The 15,698-nt window shown below is 41.3% G+C and overlaps 1 protein-coding gene across 1 annotated transcript; it reads right to left on the reverse strand.

The window, feature by feature from the left end:
• Window positions 1-13,870: 13,870 nt before the first annotated feature.
• Window positions 13,871-15,231, reverse strand: LOC143220367 (uncharacterized). Its single transcript, XM_076446027.1, has 2 exons — window positions 14,819-15,231; window positions 13,871-14,522 (listed from the first exon to the last, which is right to left on the reverse strand). Exons 1-2 carry the CDS (start codon window positions 14,952-14,954, stop codon window positions 14,209-14,211), a joined length of 450 nt encoding a protein of 149 aa, XP_076302142.1. The 5' UTR covers window positions 14,955-15,231; the 3' UTR covers window positions 13,871-14,208.
• Window positions 15,232-15,698: the final 467 nt, after the last annotated feature.

Here is a 15,698-nt window from a genome sequence, read left to right on the forward strand (position 1 = left end):
CGCTTAACGCATAACGCATAACGCATAACGCATAACGCATAACGCATAACGCATAACGCATAACGCATAACGCTTAACGCATAACGCATAACGCATAACGCATAACGCATAACGCATAACGCATAACGCATAACGCATAACGCATAACGCATAACGCATTACGCATAACGCATAACGCATAACGCATAACGCATAACGCATAACGCATAACGCATAACGCATAACGCATAACGCATAACGCATAACGCATAACGCATAACGCATAACGCATAACGCATAACGCATAACGCATAACGCATAACGCATAACGCATAACGCATAACGCATAACGCATAACGCTTAACGCATAACGCATAACGCATAACGCATAACGCATAACGCATAACGCATAACGCATAACGCATAACGCATAACGCTTAACGCATAACGCATAACACATAACGCATAACGGATAACGCTTGACGCATAACGCATAACGCATAACGCTTAACGCATAACGCATAACGCATAACGCATAACGCATAACGCATAACGCATAACGCATAACGCATAACGCATAACGCATAACGCATAACGCATAACGCATAACGCATAACGCATAACGCATAACGCATAACGCATAACGCATAACGCATAACGCATAACGCATAACGCATAACGCATAACGCATAACGCATAACGCATAACGCATAACGCATAACGCATAACGCATAACGCATAACGCATAACGCATAACGCATAACGCATAACGCATAACGCATAACCCATTGCGCATAACGCTTAACACGTAACGCAAAACTCATAACGCATAACGCATAACGCATAACGTATAAACCATAAGGCATAACGCATAACGCATAACGCATAACGCATAACGCATAACGCATAACGCATAACGCATAACGCATAACGCATAACGCATAACGCATAACGCATAACGCATAACGCATAACGCATAACGCATAACGCATAACGCATAACGCATAACGCATAACGCATAACGCATAACGCATAACGCATAACGCATAACGCATAACGCATAACGCATAACGCATAACGCATAACGCATAACGCATAACTCATAACGTATAAACCATAACGCATAACGCATAACGCATAACGTATAAACCATAAGGCATAACGCATAACGCATAACGCATAACGCATAACGCATAACGCATAACGCATAACGCATAACGCATAACGCATAACGCATAACGCATAACGCATAACGCATAACGCATAACGCATAACGCATAACGCATAACGCATAACGCATAACGCATAACGCATAACGCATAACGCATAACGCATAACGCATAACGCATAACGCATAACGCATAACGCATAACGCATAACGCATAACGCATAACGCATAACGCATAACGCATAACGCATAACGCATAACGCATAACGCATAACGCATAACGCATAACGCATAACGCATAACTCATAACGTATAAACCATAAGGCATAACGCTTAGCCCATAACGCATAACGCATAACGCATAACGCATAACGCATAACGCATAACGCATAACGCATAACGCATAACGCATAACGCATAACGCATAACGCATAACGCATAACGCATAACGCATAACGCTTAACGCATAACGCATAACGCATAACGCATAACGCATAACGCTTAACGCATAACGCATAACGCATAACGCATAACGCATAACGCATAACGCATAACGCATAACGCATAACGCATAACGCATAACGCTTAACGCATAACGCATAACACATAACGCATAACGGATAACGCTTGACGCATAACGCATAACGCATAACGCATAACGCATAACGCATAACGCATAACGCATAACGCATAACGCATAACGCATAACGCATAACGCATAACGCATAACCCATTGCGCATAACGCTTAACACGTAACGCAAAAGTCATAACGCATAACGCATAACGCATAACGTATAAACCATAAGGCATAACGCATAACGCATAACGCATAACGCATAACGCATAACGCATAACGCATAACGCATAACGCATAACGCATAACGCATAACGCATAACGCATAACGCATAACGCATAACGCATAACGCATAACGCATAACGCATAACGCATAACGCATAACGCATAACGCATAACGCATAACGCATAACGCATAACGCATAACGCATAACGCATAACGCATAACGCATAACGCATAACGCATAACGCATAACGCATAACGCATAACGCATAACGCATAACGCATAACGCATAACGCATAACGCATAACGCATAACGCATAACGCATAACGCATAACGCATAACGCATAACGCATAACGCATAACGCATAACGCATAACTCATAACGTATAAACCATAAGGCATAACGCTTAGCCCATAACGCATAACGCATAACGCATAACGCATAACGCATAACGCATAACGCATAACGCATAACGCATAACGCATAACGCATAACGCATAACGCATAACGCATAACGCATAACGCATAACGCATAACGCATAACGCATAACGCATAACGCATAACGCATAACGCATAACGCATAACGCATAACGCATAACGCATAACGCATAACGCATAACGCTTAACGCATAACGCATAACGCATAACGCATAACGCATAACGCATAACGCATAACGCATAACGCATAACGCATAACGTATAACGCATAACGCATAACGCATAACGCATAACGCATAACGCATAACCCATTGCGCATAACGCTTAACGCGTAACGCAAAACTCATAACGCATAACGCATAACGCATAACGCATAACGTATAAACCATAAGGCATAACGCTTAGCCCATAACGCATAACGCATAACGCATAACGCATAACGCATAACGCATAACGCATAACGCATAACGCATAACGCATAACGCATAGCGCATAACTCATAACGTATAAACCATAAGGCATAACGCTTAGCCCATAACGCATAACGCATAACGCATAACGCATAACGCTTAACGCATAACGCATAACGCATAACGCATAACGCATAACGCATAACGCATAACGCATAACGCATAACGCATAACGCATAACGCATAACGCATAACGCATAACGCATAACGCATAACGCATAACGCATAACGCATAACGCATAACGCATAACGCATAACGCATAACGCATAACGCATAACGCATAACGCATAACGCATAACGCATAACGCATAACGCATAACGCATAACGCATAACGCATAACGCATAACGCATAACGCATAACGCATAACGCATAACCCATTGCGCATAACGCTTAACACGTAACGCAAAACTCATAACGCATAACGCATAACGCATAACGTATAAACCATAAGGCATAACGCATAACGCATAACGCATAACGCATAACGCATAACGCATAACGCATAACGCATAACGCATAACGCATAACGCATAACGCATAACGCATAACGCATAACGCATAACGCATAACGCATAACGCATAACGCATAACGCATAACGCATAACGCATAACGCATAACGCATAACGCATAACGCATAACGCATAACGCATAACGCATAACGCATAACGCATAACGCATAACGCATAACGCATAACGCATAACGCATAACGCATAACGCATAACGCATAACGCATAACGCATAACGCATAACGCATAACGCATAACGCATAACGCATAACGCATAACGCATAACGCATAACGCATAACGCATAACGCTTAACGCATAACGCATAACGCATAACACATAACGCATAACGGATAACGCTTGACGCATAACGCATAACGCATAACGCTTAACGCATAACGCATAACGCATAACGCATAACGCATAACGCATAACGCATAACGCATAACGCACAACGCATAACGCATAACGCATAACGCATAACGCATAACGCATAACGCATAACGCATAACGCATAACGCATAACGCATAACGCATAACGCATAACGCATAACGCATAACGCATAACGCATAACGCATAACGCATAACCCATTGCGCATAACGCTTAACACGTAACGCAAAACTCATAACGCATAACGCATAACGTATAAACCATAAGGCATAACGCATAACGCATAACGCATAACGCATAACGCATAACGCATAACGCATAACGCATAACGCATAACGCATAACGCATAACGCATAACGCATAACGCATAACGCATAACGCATAACGCATAACGCATAACGCATAACGCATAACGCATAACGCATAACGCATAACGCATAACGCATAACGCATAACGCATAACGCATAACGCATAACGCATAACGCATAACGCATAACGCATAACGCATAACGCATAACGCATAACGCATAACGCATAACGCATAACGCATAACGCATAACGCATAACGCATAACGCATAACGCATAACGCATAACGCATAACGCATAACGCATAACGCATAACGCATAACGCATAACGCATAACGCATAACGCATAACGCATAACGCATAACGCATAACGCATAACGCATAACGCATAACGCATAACGCATAACTCATAACGTATAAACCATAAGGCATAACGCTTAGCCCATAACGCATAACGCATAACGCATAACGCATAACGCATAACGCATAACGCATAACGCATAACGCATAACGCATAACGCATAACGCATAACGCATAACGCATAACGCATAACGCATAACGCATAACGCATAACGCATAACGCATAACGCATAACGCATAACGCATAACGCATAACGCATAACGCATAACGCATAACGCATAACGCATAACGCATAACGCATAACGCATAACGCATAACGCATAACGCTTAACGCATAACGCATAACGCATAACGCATAACGCATAACGCATAACGCATAACGCATAACGCATAACGCTTAACGCATAACGCATAACGCATAACGCATAACGCATAACGCATAACGCATAACGCATAACGCATAACGCATAACGCATAACGCATTACGCATAACGCATAACGCATAACGCATAACGCATAACGCATAACGCATAACGCATAACGCATAACGCATAACGCATAACGCATAACGCATAACGCATAACGCATAACGCATAACGCATAACGCATAACGCATAACGCATAACGCATAACGCATAACGCATAACGCTTAACGCATAACGCATAACGCATAACGCATAACGCATAACGCATAACGCATAACGCATAACGCATAACGCATAACGCTTAACGCATAACGCATAACACATAACGCATAACGGATAACGCTTGACGCATAACGCATAACGCATAACGCTTAACGCATAACGCATAACGCATAACGCATAACGCATAACGCATAACGCATAACGCATAACGCATAACGCATAACGCATAACGCATAACGCATAACGCATAACGCATAACGCATAACGCATAACGCATAACGCATAACGCATAACGCATAACGCATAACGCATAACGCATAACGCATAACGCATAACGCATAACGCATAACGCATAACGCATAACGCATAACGCATAACGCATAACGCATAACGCATAACCCATTGCGCATAACGCTTAACACGTAACGCAAAACTCATAACGCATAACGCATAACGCATAACGTATAAACCATAAGGCATAACGCATAACGCATAACGCATAACGCATAACGCATAACGCATAACGCATAACGCATAACGCATAACGCATAACGCATAACGCATAACGCATAACGCATAACGCATAACGCATAACGCATAACGCATAACGCATAACGCATAACGCATAACGCATAACGCATAACGCATAACGCATAACGCATAACGCATAACGCATAACGCATAACGCATAACGCATAACGCATAACGCATAACGCATAACGCATAACGCATAACTCATAACGTATAAACCATAACGCATAACGCATAACGCATAACGTATAAACCATAAGGCATAACGCATAACGCATAACGCATAACGCATAACGCATAACGCATAACGCATAACGCATAACGCATAACGCATAACGCATAACGCATAACGCATAACGCATAACGCATAACGCATAACGCATAACGCATAACGCATAACGCATAACGCATAACGCATAACGCATAACGCATAACGCATAACGCATAACGCATAACGCATAACGCATAACGCATAACGCATAACGCATAACGCATAACGCATAACGCATAACGCATAACGCATAACGCATAACGCATAACGCATAACGCATAACGCATAACGCTTAACGCATAACGCATAACACATAACGCATAACGGATAACGCTTGACGCATAACGCATAACGCATAACGCATAACGCATAACGCATAACGCATAACGCATAACGCATAACGCATAACGCATAACGCATAACGCATAACGCATAACGCATAACCCATTGCGCATAACGCTTAACACGTAACGCAAAAGTCATAACGCATAACGCATAACGCATAACGTATAAACCATAAGGCATAACGCATAACGCATAACGCATAACGCATAACGCATAACGCATAACGCATAACGCATAACGCATAACGCATAACGCATAACGCATAACGCATAACGCATAACGCATAACGCATAACGCATAACGCATAACGCATAACGCATAACGCATAACGCATAACGCATAACGCATAACGCATAACGCATAACGCATAACGCATAACGCATAACGCATAACGCATAACGCATAACGCATAACGCATAACGCATAACGCTTAACGCATAACGCATAACGCATAACGCATAACGCATAACGCATAACGCATAACGCATAACGCATAACGCATAACGTATAACGCATAACGCATAACGCATAACGCATAACGCATAACGCATAACCCATTGCGCATAACGCTTAACGCGTAACGCAAAACTCATAACGCATAACGCATAACGCATAACGCATAACGTATAAACCATAAGGCATAACGCTTAGCCCATAACGCATAACGCATAACGCATAACGCATAACGCATAACGCATAACGCATAACGCATAACGCATAACGCATAGCGCATAACGCATAACGCATAACGCATAACGCATAACGCATAACGCATAACGCATAACGCATAACGCATAACGCATAACGCATAACGCATAACGCATAACGCATAACGCATAACGCATAACGCTTAACGCATAACGCATAACGCATAACGCATAACGCATAACGCATAACGCATAACGCATAACGCATAACGCATAACGTATAACGCATAACGCATAACGCATAACGCATAACGCATAACGCATAACCCATTGCGCATAACGCTTAACGCGTAACGCAAAACTCATAACGCATAACGCATAACGCATAACGCATAACGTATAAACCATAAGGCATAACGCTTAGCCCATAACGCATAACGCATAACGCATAACGCATAACGCATAACGCATAACGCATAACGCATAACGCATAACGCATAGCGCATAACTCATAACGTATAAACCATAAGGCATAACGCTTAGCCCATAACGCATAACGCATAACGCATAACGCATAACGCTTAACGCATAACGCATAACGCATAACGCATAACGCATAACGCATAACGCATAACGCATAACGCATAACGCATAACGCATAACGCATAACGCATAACGCATAACGCATAACGCATAACGCATAACGCATAACGCATAACGCATAACGCATAACGCATAACGCATAACGCATAACGCATAACGCATAACGCATAACGCATAACGCATAACGCATAACGCATAACGCATAACGCATAACGCATAACGCATAACGCATAACGCATAACGCATAACGCATAACGCATAACGCATAACGCATAACGCATAACGCATAACGCATAACGCATAACGCATAACGCATAACGCATAACGCATAACGCATAACGCATAACGCATAACGCATAACGCATAACGCATAACGCATAACGCTTAACGCATAACGCATAACGCATAACGCATAACGGATAACGCTTGACGCATAACGCATAACGCATAACGCTTAACGCATAACGCATAACGCATAACGCATAACGCATAACGCATAACGCATAACGCATAACGCATAACGCATAACGCATAACGCATAACGCATAACGCATAACGCATAACGCATAACGCATAACGCATAACGCATAACGCATAACGCATAACGCATAACGCATAACGCATAACGCATAACGCATAACGCATAAAGCATAACGCATAACGCATAACGCATAACGCATAACGCATAACGCATAACGCATAACGCATAACGCATAACGCATAACGCATAACGCATAACGCATAACGCATAACGCATAACGCATAACGCATAACGCATAACGCATAACGCATAACGCATAACGCATAACGCATAACGCATAACGCATAACGCATAACGCATAACGCATAACGCATAACGCATAACGCATAACGCATAACGCATAACGCATAACGCATAACGCATAACGCATAACGCATAACGCATAACGCATAACGCATAACGCATAACGCATAACGCATAACGCATAACGCATAACGCATAACGCATAACGCATAACGCATAACGCATAACGCATAACGCATAACGCATAACGCATAACGCATAACGCATAACGCATAACGCATAACGCATAACGCATAACGCATAACGCATAACGCATAACGCATAACGCATAACGCATAACGCATAACGCATAACGCATAACGCATAACGCATAACGCATAACGCTTAACGCATAACGCATAACGCATAACGCATAACGCATAACGCATAACCCATTGCGCATAACGCTTAACGCGTAACGCAAAACTCATAACGCATAACGCATAACGCATAACGCATAACGTATAAACCATAAGGCATAACGCTTAGCCCATAACGCATAACGCATAACGCATAACGCATAACGCATAACGCATAACGCATAACGCATAACGCATAACGCATAACGCATAACGCATAGCGCATAACTCATAACGTATAAACCATAAGGCATAACGCTTAGCCCATAACGCATAACGCATAAGGCATAACGCATAACGCTTAACGCATAACGCATAACGCATAACGCATAACGCATAACGCATAACGCATAACGCATAACGCATAACGCATAACGCATAACGCATAACGCATAACGCATAACGCATAACGCATAACGCATAACGCATAACGCATAACGCATAACGCATAACGCATAACGCATAACGCATAACGCATAACGCATAACGCATAACGCATAACGCATAACGCATAACGCATAACGCATAACGCATAACGCATAACGCATAACGCATAACGCATAACGCATAACGCATAACGCATAACGCATAACGCATAACGCATAACGCATAACGCATAACGCATAACGCATAACGCATAACGCATAACGCATAACGCATAACGCATAACGTATAACGCATAACGCATAACGCATAACGCATAACGCATAACGCATAACCCATTGCGCATAACGCTTAACGCGTAACGCAAAACTCATAACGCATAACGCATAACGCATAACGCATAACGTATAAACCATAAGGCATAACGCTTAGCCCATAACGCATAACGCATAACGCATAACGCATAACGCATAACGCATAACGCATAACGCATAGCGCATAACTCATAACGTATAAACCATAAGGCATAACGCTTAGCCCATAACGCATAACGCATAACGCATAACGCATAACGCTTAACGCATAACGCATAACGCATAACGCATAACGCATAACGCATAACGCATAACGCATAACGCATAACGCATAACGCATAACGCATAACGCATAACGCATAACGCATAACGCATAACGCATAACGCATAACGCATAACGCATAACGCATAACGCATAACGCATAACGCATAACGCATAACGCATAACGCATAACGCATAACGCATAACGCATAACGCATAACGCAGAACGCATAACGCATAACGCATGACGCATAACGCATAACGCATAACGCATAACGCATAACGCATAACGCATAACGCATAACGCATAACGCATAACGCATAACGCATAACGCATAACGCATAACGCATAACGCATAACGCATAACGCATAACGCATAACGCATAACGCATAACGCATAACGCATAACGCATAACGCATAACGCATAACGCATAACGCATAACGCATAACGCTTAACGCATAACGCATAACGCATAACGCATAACGGATAACGCTTGACGCATAACGCATAACGCATAACGCTTAACGCATAACGCATAACGCATAACGCATAACGCATAACGCATAACGCATAACGCATAACGCATAACGCATAACGCATAACGCATAACGCATAACGCATAACGCATAACGCATAACGCATAACGCATAACGCATAACGCATAACGCATAACGCATAACGCATAACGCATAACGCATAACGCATAACGCATAACGCATAACGCATAACGCATAACACATAACGCATAACGCATAACGCATAACGCATAACTCATAACGTATAAACCATAAGGCATAACGCTTAGCCCATAACGCATAACGCATAACGCATAACGCATAACGCATAACGCATTACGCATAACGCATAACGCATAACGCATAACGCATAACGCATAACGCATAACGCATAACGCATAACGCATAACGCATAACTCATAACGCATAACGCATAACGCATAACTCATAACGCATAACGCATAACGCATAACGCATAACGCATAACGCATAACGCATAACGCATAACGCATAACGCATAACGCATAACGCATAACCCATTGCGCATAACGCTTAACGCGTAACGCAAAACTCATAACGCGTAACGCATAACGCATAACGTATAAACCATAAGGCATAACGCTTAGCCCATAACGCATAACGCATAACGCATAACGCATAACGCATAACGCATAACGCATAACGCATAACGCATAACGCATAACGCATAACGCATAACGCATAACGCATAACGCATAACGCATAACGCATAACTCATAACGTATAAACCATAAGGCATAACGCTTAGCCCATAACGCATAACGCATAACGCATAACGCATAACGCATAACGCATAACGCATAACGCATAACGCATAACGCATAACGCATAACGCATAACGCATAACGCATAACGTATAACGCATAACGCATAACGCATAACGCATAACGCATAACGCATAACGCATAACGCATAACGCATAACGCATAACGCATAACGCATAACGCTTAACGCATAACGCATAACGCATAACGCATAACTCATAACGTATAAACCATAAGGCATAACGCTTAGCCCATAACGCATAACGCATGACGCATAACGCATAACGCATAACGCATAACGCATAACGCATAACGCATAACGCATAACGCATAACGCATAACGCATAACGCATAAAGCATAACGCATAACGCATAACGCATAACGCATAACGCATAACGTATAACGCATAACGCATGACGCATAACGCATAACGCATAACGCATAACGCATAACGCATAACGCATAACGCATAACGCATAACGCTTAACGCATAACGCATAACGCATAACGCATAACGCATAACGCATAACGCATAACGCATAACGCATAACGCATAACGCATAACGAATAACGCATAACGCATTACGCATAACGCATAACGCATAACGCATAACGCATAACGCATAACGCATAACGCATAACGCATAACGCATAACTCATAACGCATAACGCATAACGCATAACTCATAACGCATAACGCATAACGCATAACGCATAACGCATAACGCATAACGCATAACGCATAACGCATAACGCATAACGCATAACGCATAACCCATTGCGCATAACGCTTAACGCGTAACGCAAAACTCATAACGCGTAACGCATAACGCATAACGTATAAACCATAAGGCATAACGCTTAGCCCATAACGCATAACGCATAACGCATAACGCATAACGCATAACGCATAACGCATAACGCATAACGCATAACGCATAACGCATAACGCATAACGCATAACGCATAACGCATAACGCATAACGCATAACGCATAACGCATAACGCATAACGCATAACGCATAACGCATAACGCATAACGCATAACTCATAACGTATAAACCATAAGGCATAACGCTTAGCCCATAACGCATAACGCATAACGCATAACGCATAACGCATTACGCATAACGCATAACGCATAACGCATAACGCATAACGCATAACGCATAACGCATAACGCATAACGCATAACGCATAACGCATAACGCATAACGCATAACGCATAACGCATAACGCATAACGCATAACGCATAACGCATAACGCATAACGCATAACGCATAACGCATAACGCATAACGCATAACGCATAACGCATAACGTATAAACCATAAGGCATAACGCATAGCCCATAACGCATAACGCATAACGCATAACGCATAACGCATAACGCATAACGCATAACGCATAACGCATAACGCATAACGCATAACGCATAACGCATAACGCATAACGCATAACGCATAACGCATAACGCATAACGCATAACGCATAACGCATAACGCATAACGCATAACGCATAACGCATAACGCATAACCCATTGCGCATAACGCTTAACACGTAACGCAAAACTCATAACGCATAACGCATAACGCATAACGTATAAACCATAAGGCATAACGCATAACGCATAACGCATAACGCATAACGCATAACGCATAACGCATAACGCATAACGCATAACGCATAACGCATAACGCATAACGCATAACGCATAACGCATAACGCATAACGCATAACGCATAACGCATAACGCATAACGCATAACGCATAACGCATAACGCATAACGCATAACGCATAACGCATAACGCATAACGCATAACGCATAACGCATAACGCATAACGCATAACGCATAACGCATAACGCATAACGCATAACGCATAACGCATAACTCATAACGTATAAACCATAAGGCATAACGCTTAGCCCATAACGCATAACGCATAACGCATAACGCATAACGCATAACGCATAACGCATAACGCATAACGCATAACGCATAACGCATAACGCATAACGCATAACGCATAACGCATAACGCATAACGCATAACGTATAAACCATAAGGCATAACGCTTAGCCCATAACGCATAACGCATAACGCATAACGCATAACGCATAACGCATAACGCATAACGCATAACGCATAACGCATAACGCATAACTCATAACGTATAAACCATAAGGCATAACGCTTAGCCCATAACGCATAAGGCCCTATGTCCACGATGCGTCGCGTCAGAGAGGCGTACGCGTAGCGTGCGGGCCGCGATTTGTTTCTGTCTACGATGCGTCGCGTCAGAGACGCGTACACGTACGCATGGCGTATGAGATGTGGACGCTTTGTTTCATTCACGAAACGTACAGCAAGTTTTCCATCATTTCGAGAATGTTGAGTGACGATGAGGACGCGCTCTATAATCGAAACAGAAGGAAATTCTAGGTGGACCCCTTATACAGGAAATATTGATTGCAGAACGTTTATAGCTGCAAAAGATTGATCAGAAGATGATGCTAAATGAGATATTTCGTTTCCACGATGTCGACGAAACGATACTATGGACGAGATATCTCGTCACCATGATACTGTACGTACAATACTATGGTCGAGATATTTCGACATGTCATCGTTGGTGGAAGGTGCTTTAAAGATGATAAATATAAAATATTCCATATTTTACACAATTAGAGTTTTTATTGTTTATTTTACATGGAATAAAGAGGGATAATTGTAATCGATGTAGAAGATCTAATATACAAAAATGCAACTCACAGAAAAAGATCTCATCCAACGAGATAATGTGTAGTTTGCAAAAAAAAATGGTCGACGGGAGGAAACCAAATCCGTCACACTATGCAATTCACCATGTTTTGGAGTATTCCACACAAAATAAACAATAAAAACTTTAATTGTGTCAAACAACATAACATTACAACATTAAACCCAGACCGTTTCTTTAATTATTTTTTAATGTTTACATATTGTTGTCCCGATGACATTCTGTAGAGTTTGATAGAGGAGTGGGGGATATACATATAAATGTGGGTGAATGGGGTGTAATGATTGATGGTGGAGTTGGTGAAAAGGGAAATGTATTTGTGGCTTGATGATGAGAGCGGCTTAAAATTTCATCGAGTAGCATCATGGTTTTCATTTTAAACTCCCGTGTCTCACTATTTGTCAATTTCTGGACATCAGGGAGCAAACTCAGCAGAAACATTTTCCGGTGGTCCTCAGTCGAAGTTTTTGTTTTATGTTCCAAATACTTCATGAACATCTTGTCCACCTCATTGGAACATTTTTTTTTTTTCGCCTTGTATCCTCTTGATGGACTTCTGCAACTGTCTCAATAAAACTATCATCCCGTTCTTCAGTTCCTGAGATTTCCTCAATTGGTGGAGGTAGAATGTTTCCACAATTTTCTACGTGCATTGTGGGCTTTACGAACGGGAGAACAAATTGCATAATATCATGCAAGTAATACTGCCTCCTTTGTTTTGCGGAAGAACCACTAGCTCCTGGTTTTAAACTTCTTACAAATCCGTTCCGAATATTTCTCCATTTTTCTTTACAATCGGCAACTACAGTTGACATAGATCAACAAAAATTATTTTTTAAATTTTCAATATAGACCACATAAAAAAGTTGTAAAATGCAACTTTTAGTATTTTTTATATAATTCCGATCAATTGATATTTTTGAAAAAAAATTTGTTCACATTCTGTAGTAAAAACTAATTGCTGTAGCTTCCCAAAAAAGTTCAAATCGTATAGTACAATATTAAAAAAGTTATCGTCTTTTTTAGAACGTCCGAATATTTTTCTGAGTCACTGTACATATTTAGCAACGGGATGTGCTTTTGTATAATAATATTTACCAGGCCACTTTATTTCGTTCGCCACTTCATTCCACGCCTTTTCCGTAATATCCTTCTTTGCATACTCCGATAATGTATGGTTATACAAACAAGGATACCTTTCTATCAATTGTACAAACGATGTAATTTCACACATGTTTGCTTTTGTACAAATAGTAGCAAAATTCAACAAGAAACAAACAATAAACAAATAACAATTAACAATAATTAAATATTAACTGAACCAATAAAAACAATGAATAATATGTTGAACAATAATGAAAAATAATTGTATCTATGCAACGCGTAGGTGAAAAAACATCTATAGGTTAACGTAAAACAATGAAAACCCGCTCGTGAAGCGATATCTCGATATTGGTAGCAATCTTCATTCATCATGACGCCTGCCGTACGACAGTGTCGTACGCTAGGCGTACATTGCCGTATATCTACATTCTACATACATATGTATACAGTGAGCCACGAAAGTATTCGAACGCCACTTGAAACACAATAACGTTTTTATAATTGTACCAAACAACCTGATTTTTTATAATCAATTCGAAGCATTGGTTTATGAAATGATATGAAAAAAAGATTTTCCAAAAATTATAATTTACAAGGTTACATGCAAAAATAAAAAAGGCATTTTTAAGACTTTTTTATTTAATATATTTTCAATTTTTATAATTACATTCGACGGACAAGAAGAAGAACAAGAAAATTCTGGGTGCACCCTTACATTCGCAATAATATTAACTGCCGAATATTTGTGGCTACAAGAGAGTTAGCAGAAGACGATGTTAAATTTCAAGCATTTTACAGAATGCGCAAGACTACGTACAAGAATCTTATCGTTTCAGGTGCGTATTCTTCAATTAATACAGACATTCCACTGCCA

Source organism: Lasioglossum baleicum, unplaced genomic scaffold, assembly GCF_051020765.1.
Source record: "Lasioglossum baleicum unplaced genomic scaffold, iyLasBale1 scaffold0822, whole genome shotgun sequence".
NCBI classification, from domain to species: Eukaryota; Metazoa; Arthropoda; class Insecta; order Hymenoptera; family Halictidae; genus Lasioglossum; species Lasioglossum baleicum.

What these genes read in the sequence shown, in the direction of transcription:
- LOC143220367 (XM_076446027.1), bottom strand. Translation starts at nt 14,954, where the DNA reads ATGTGTGAAATTACATCGTTTGTACAATTGATAGAAAGGTATCCTTGT. An exon ending in GAACGAAATAAAGTGGCCTG is followed by an intron (nt 14,523 to 14,818) that starts GTAAATATTATT and finishes TGTCAACTGTAG; the next exon opens with TTGCCGATTGTAAAGAAAAA.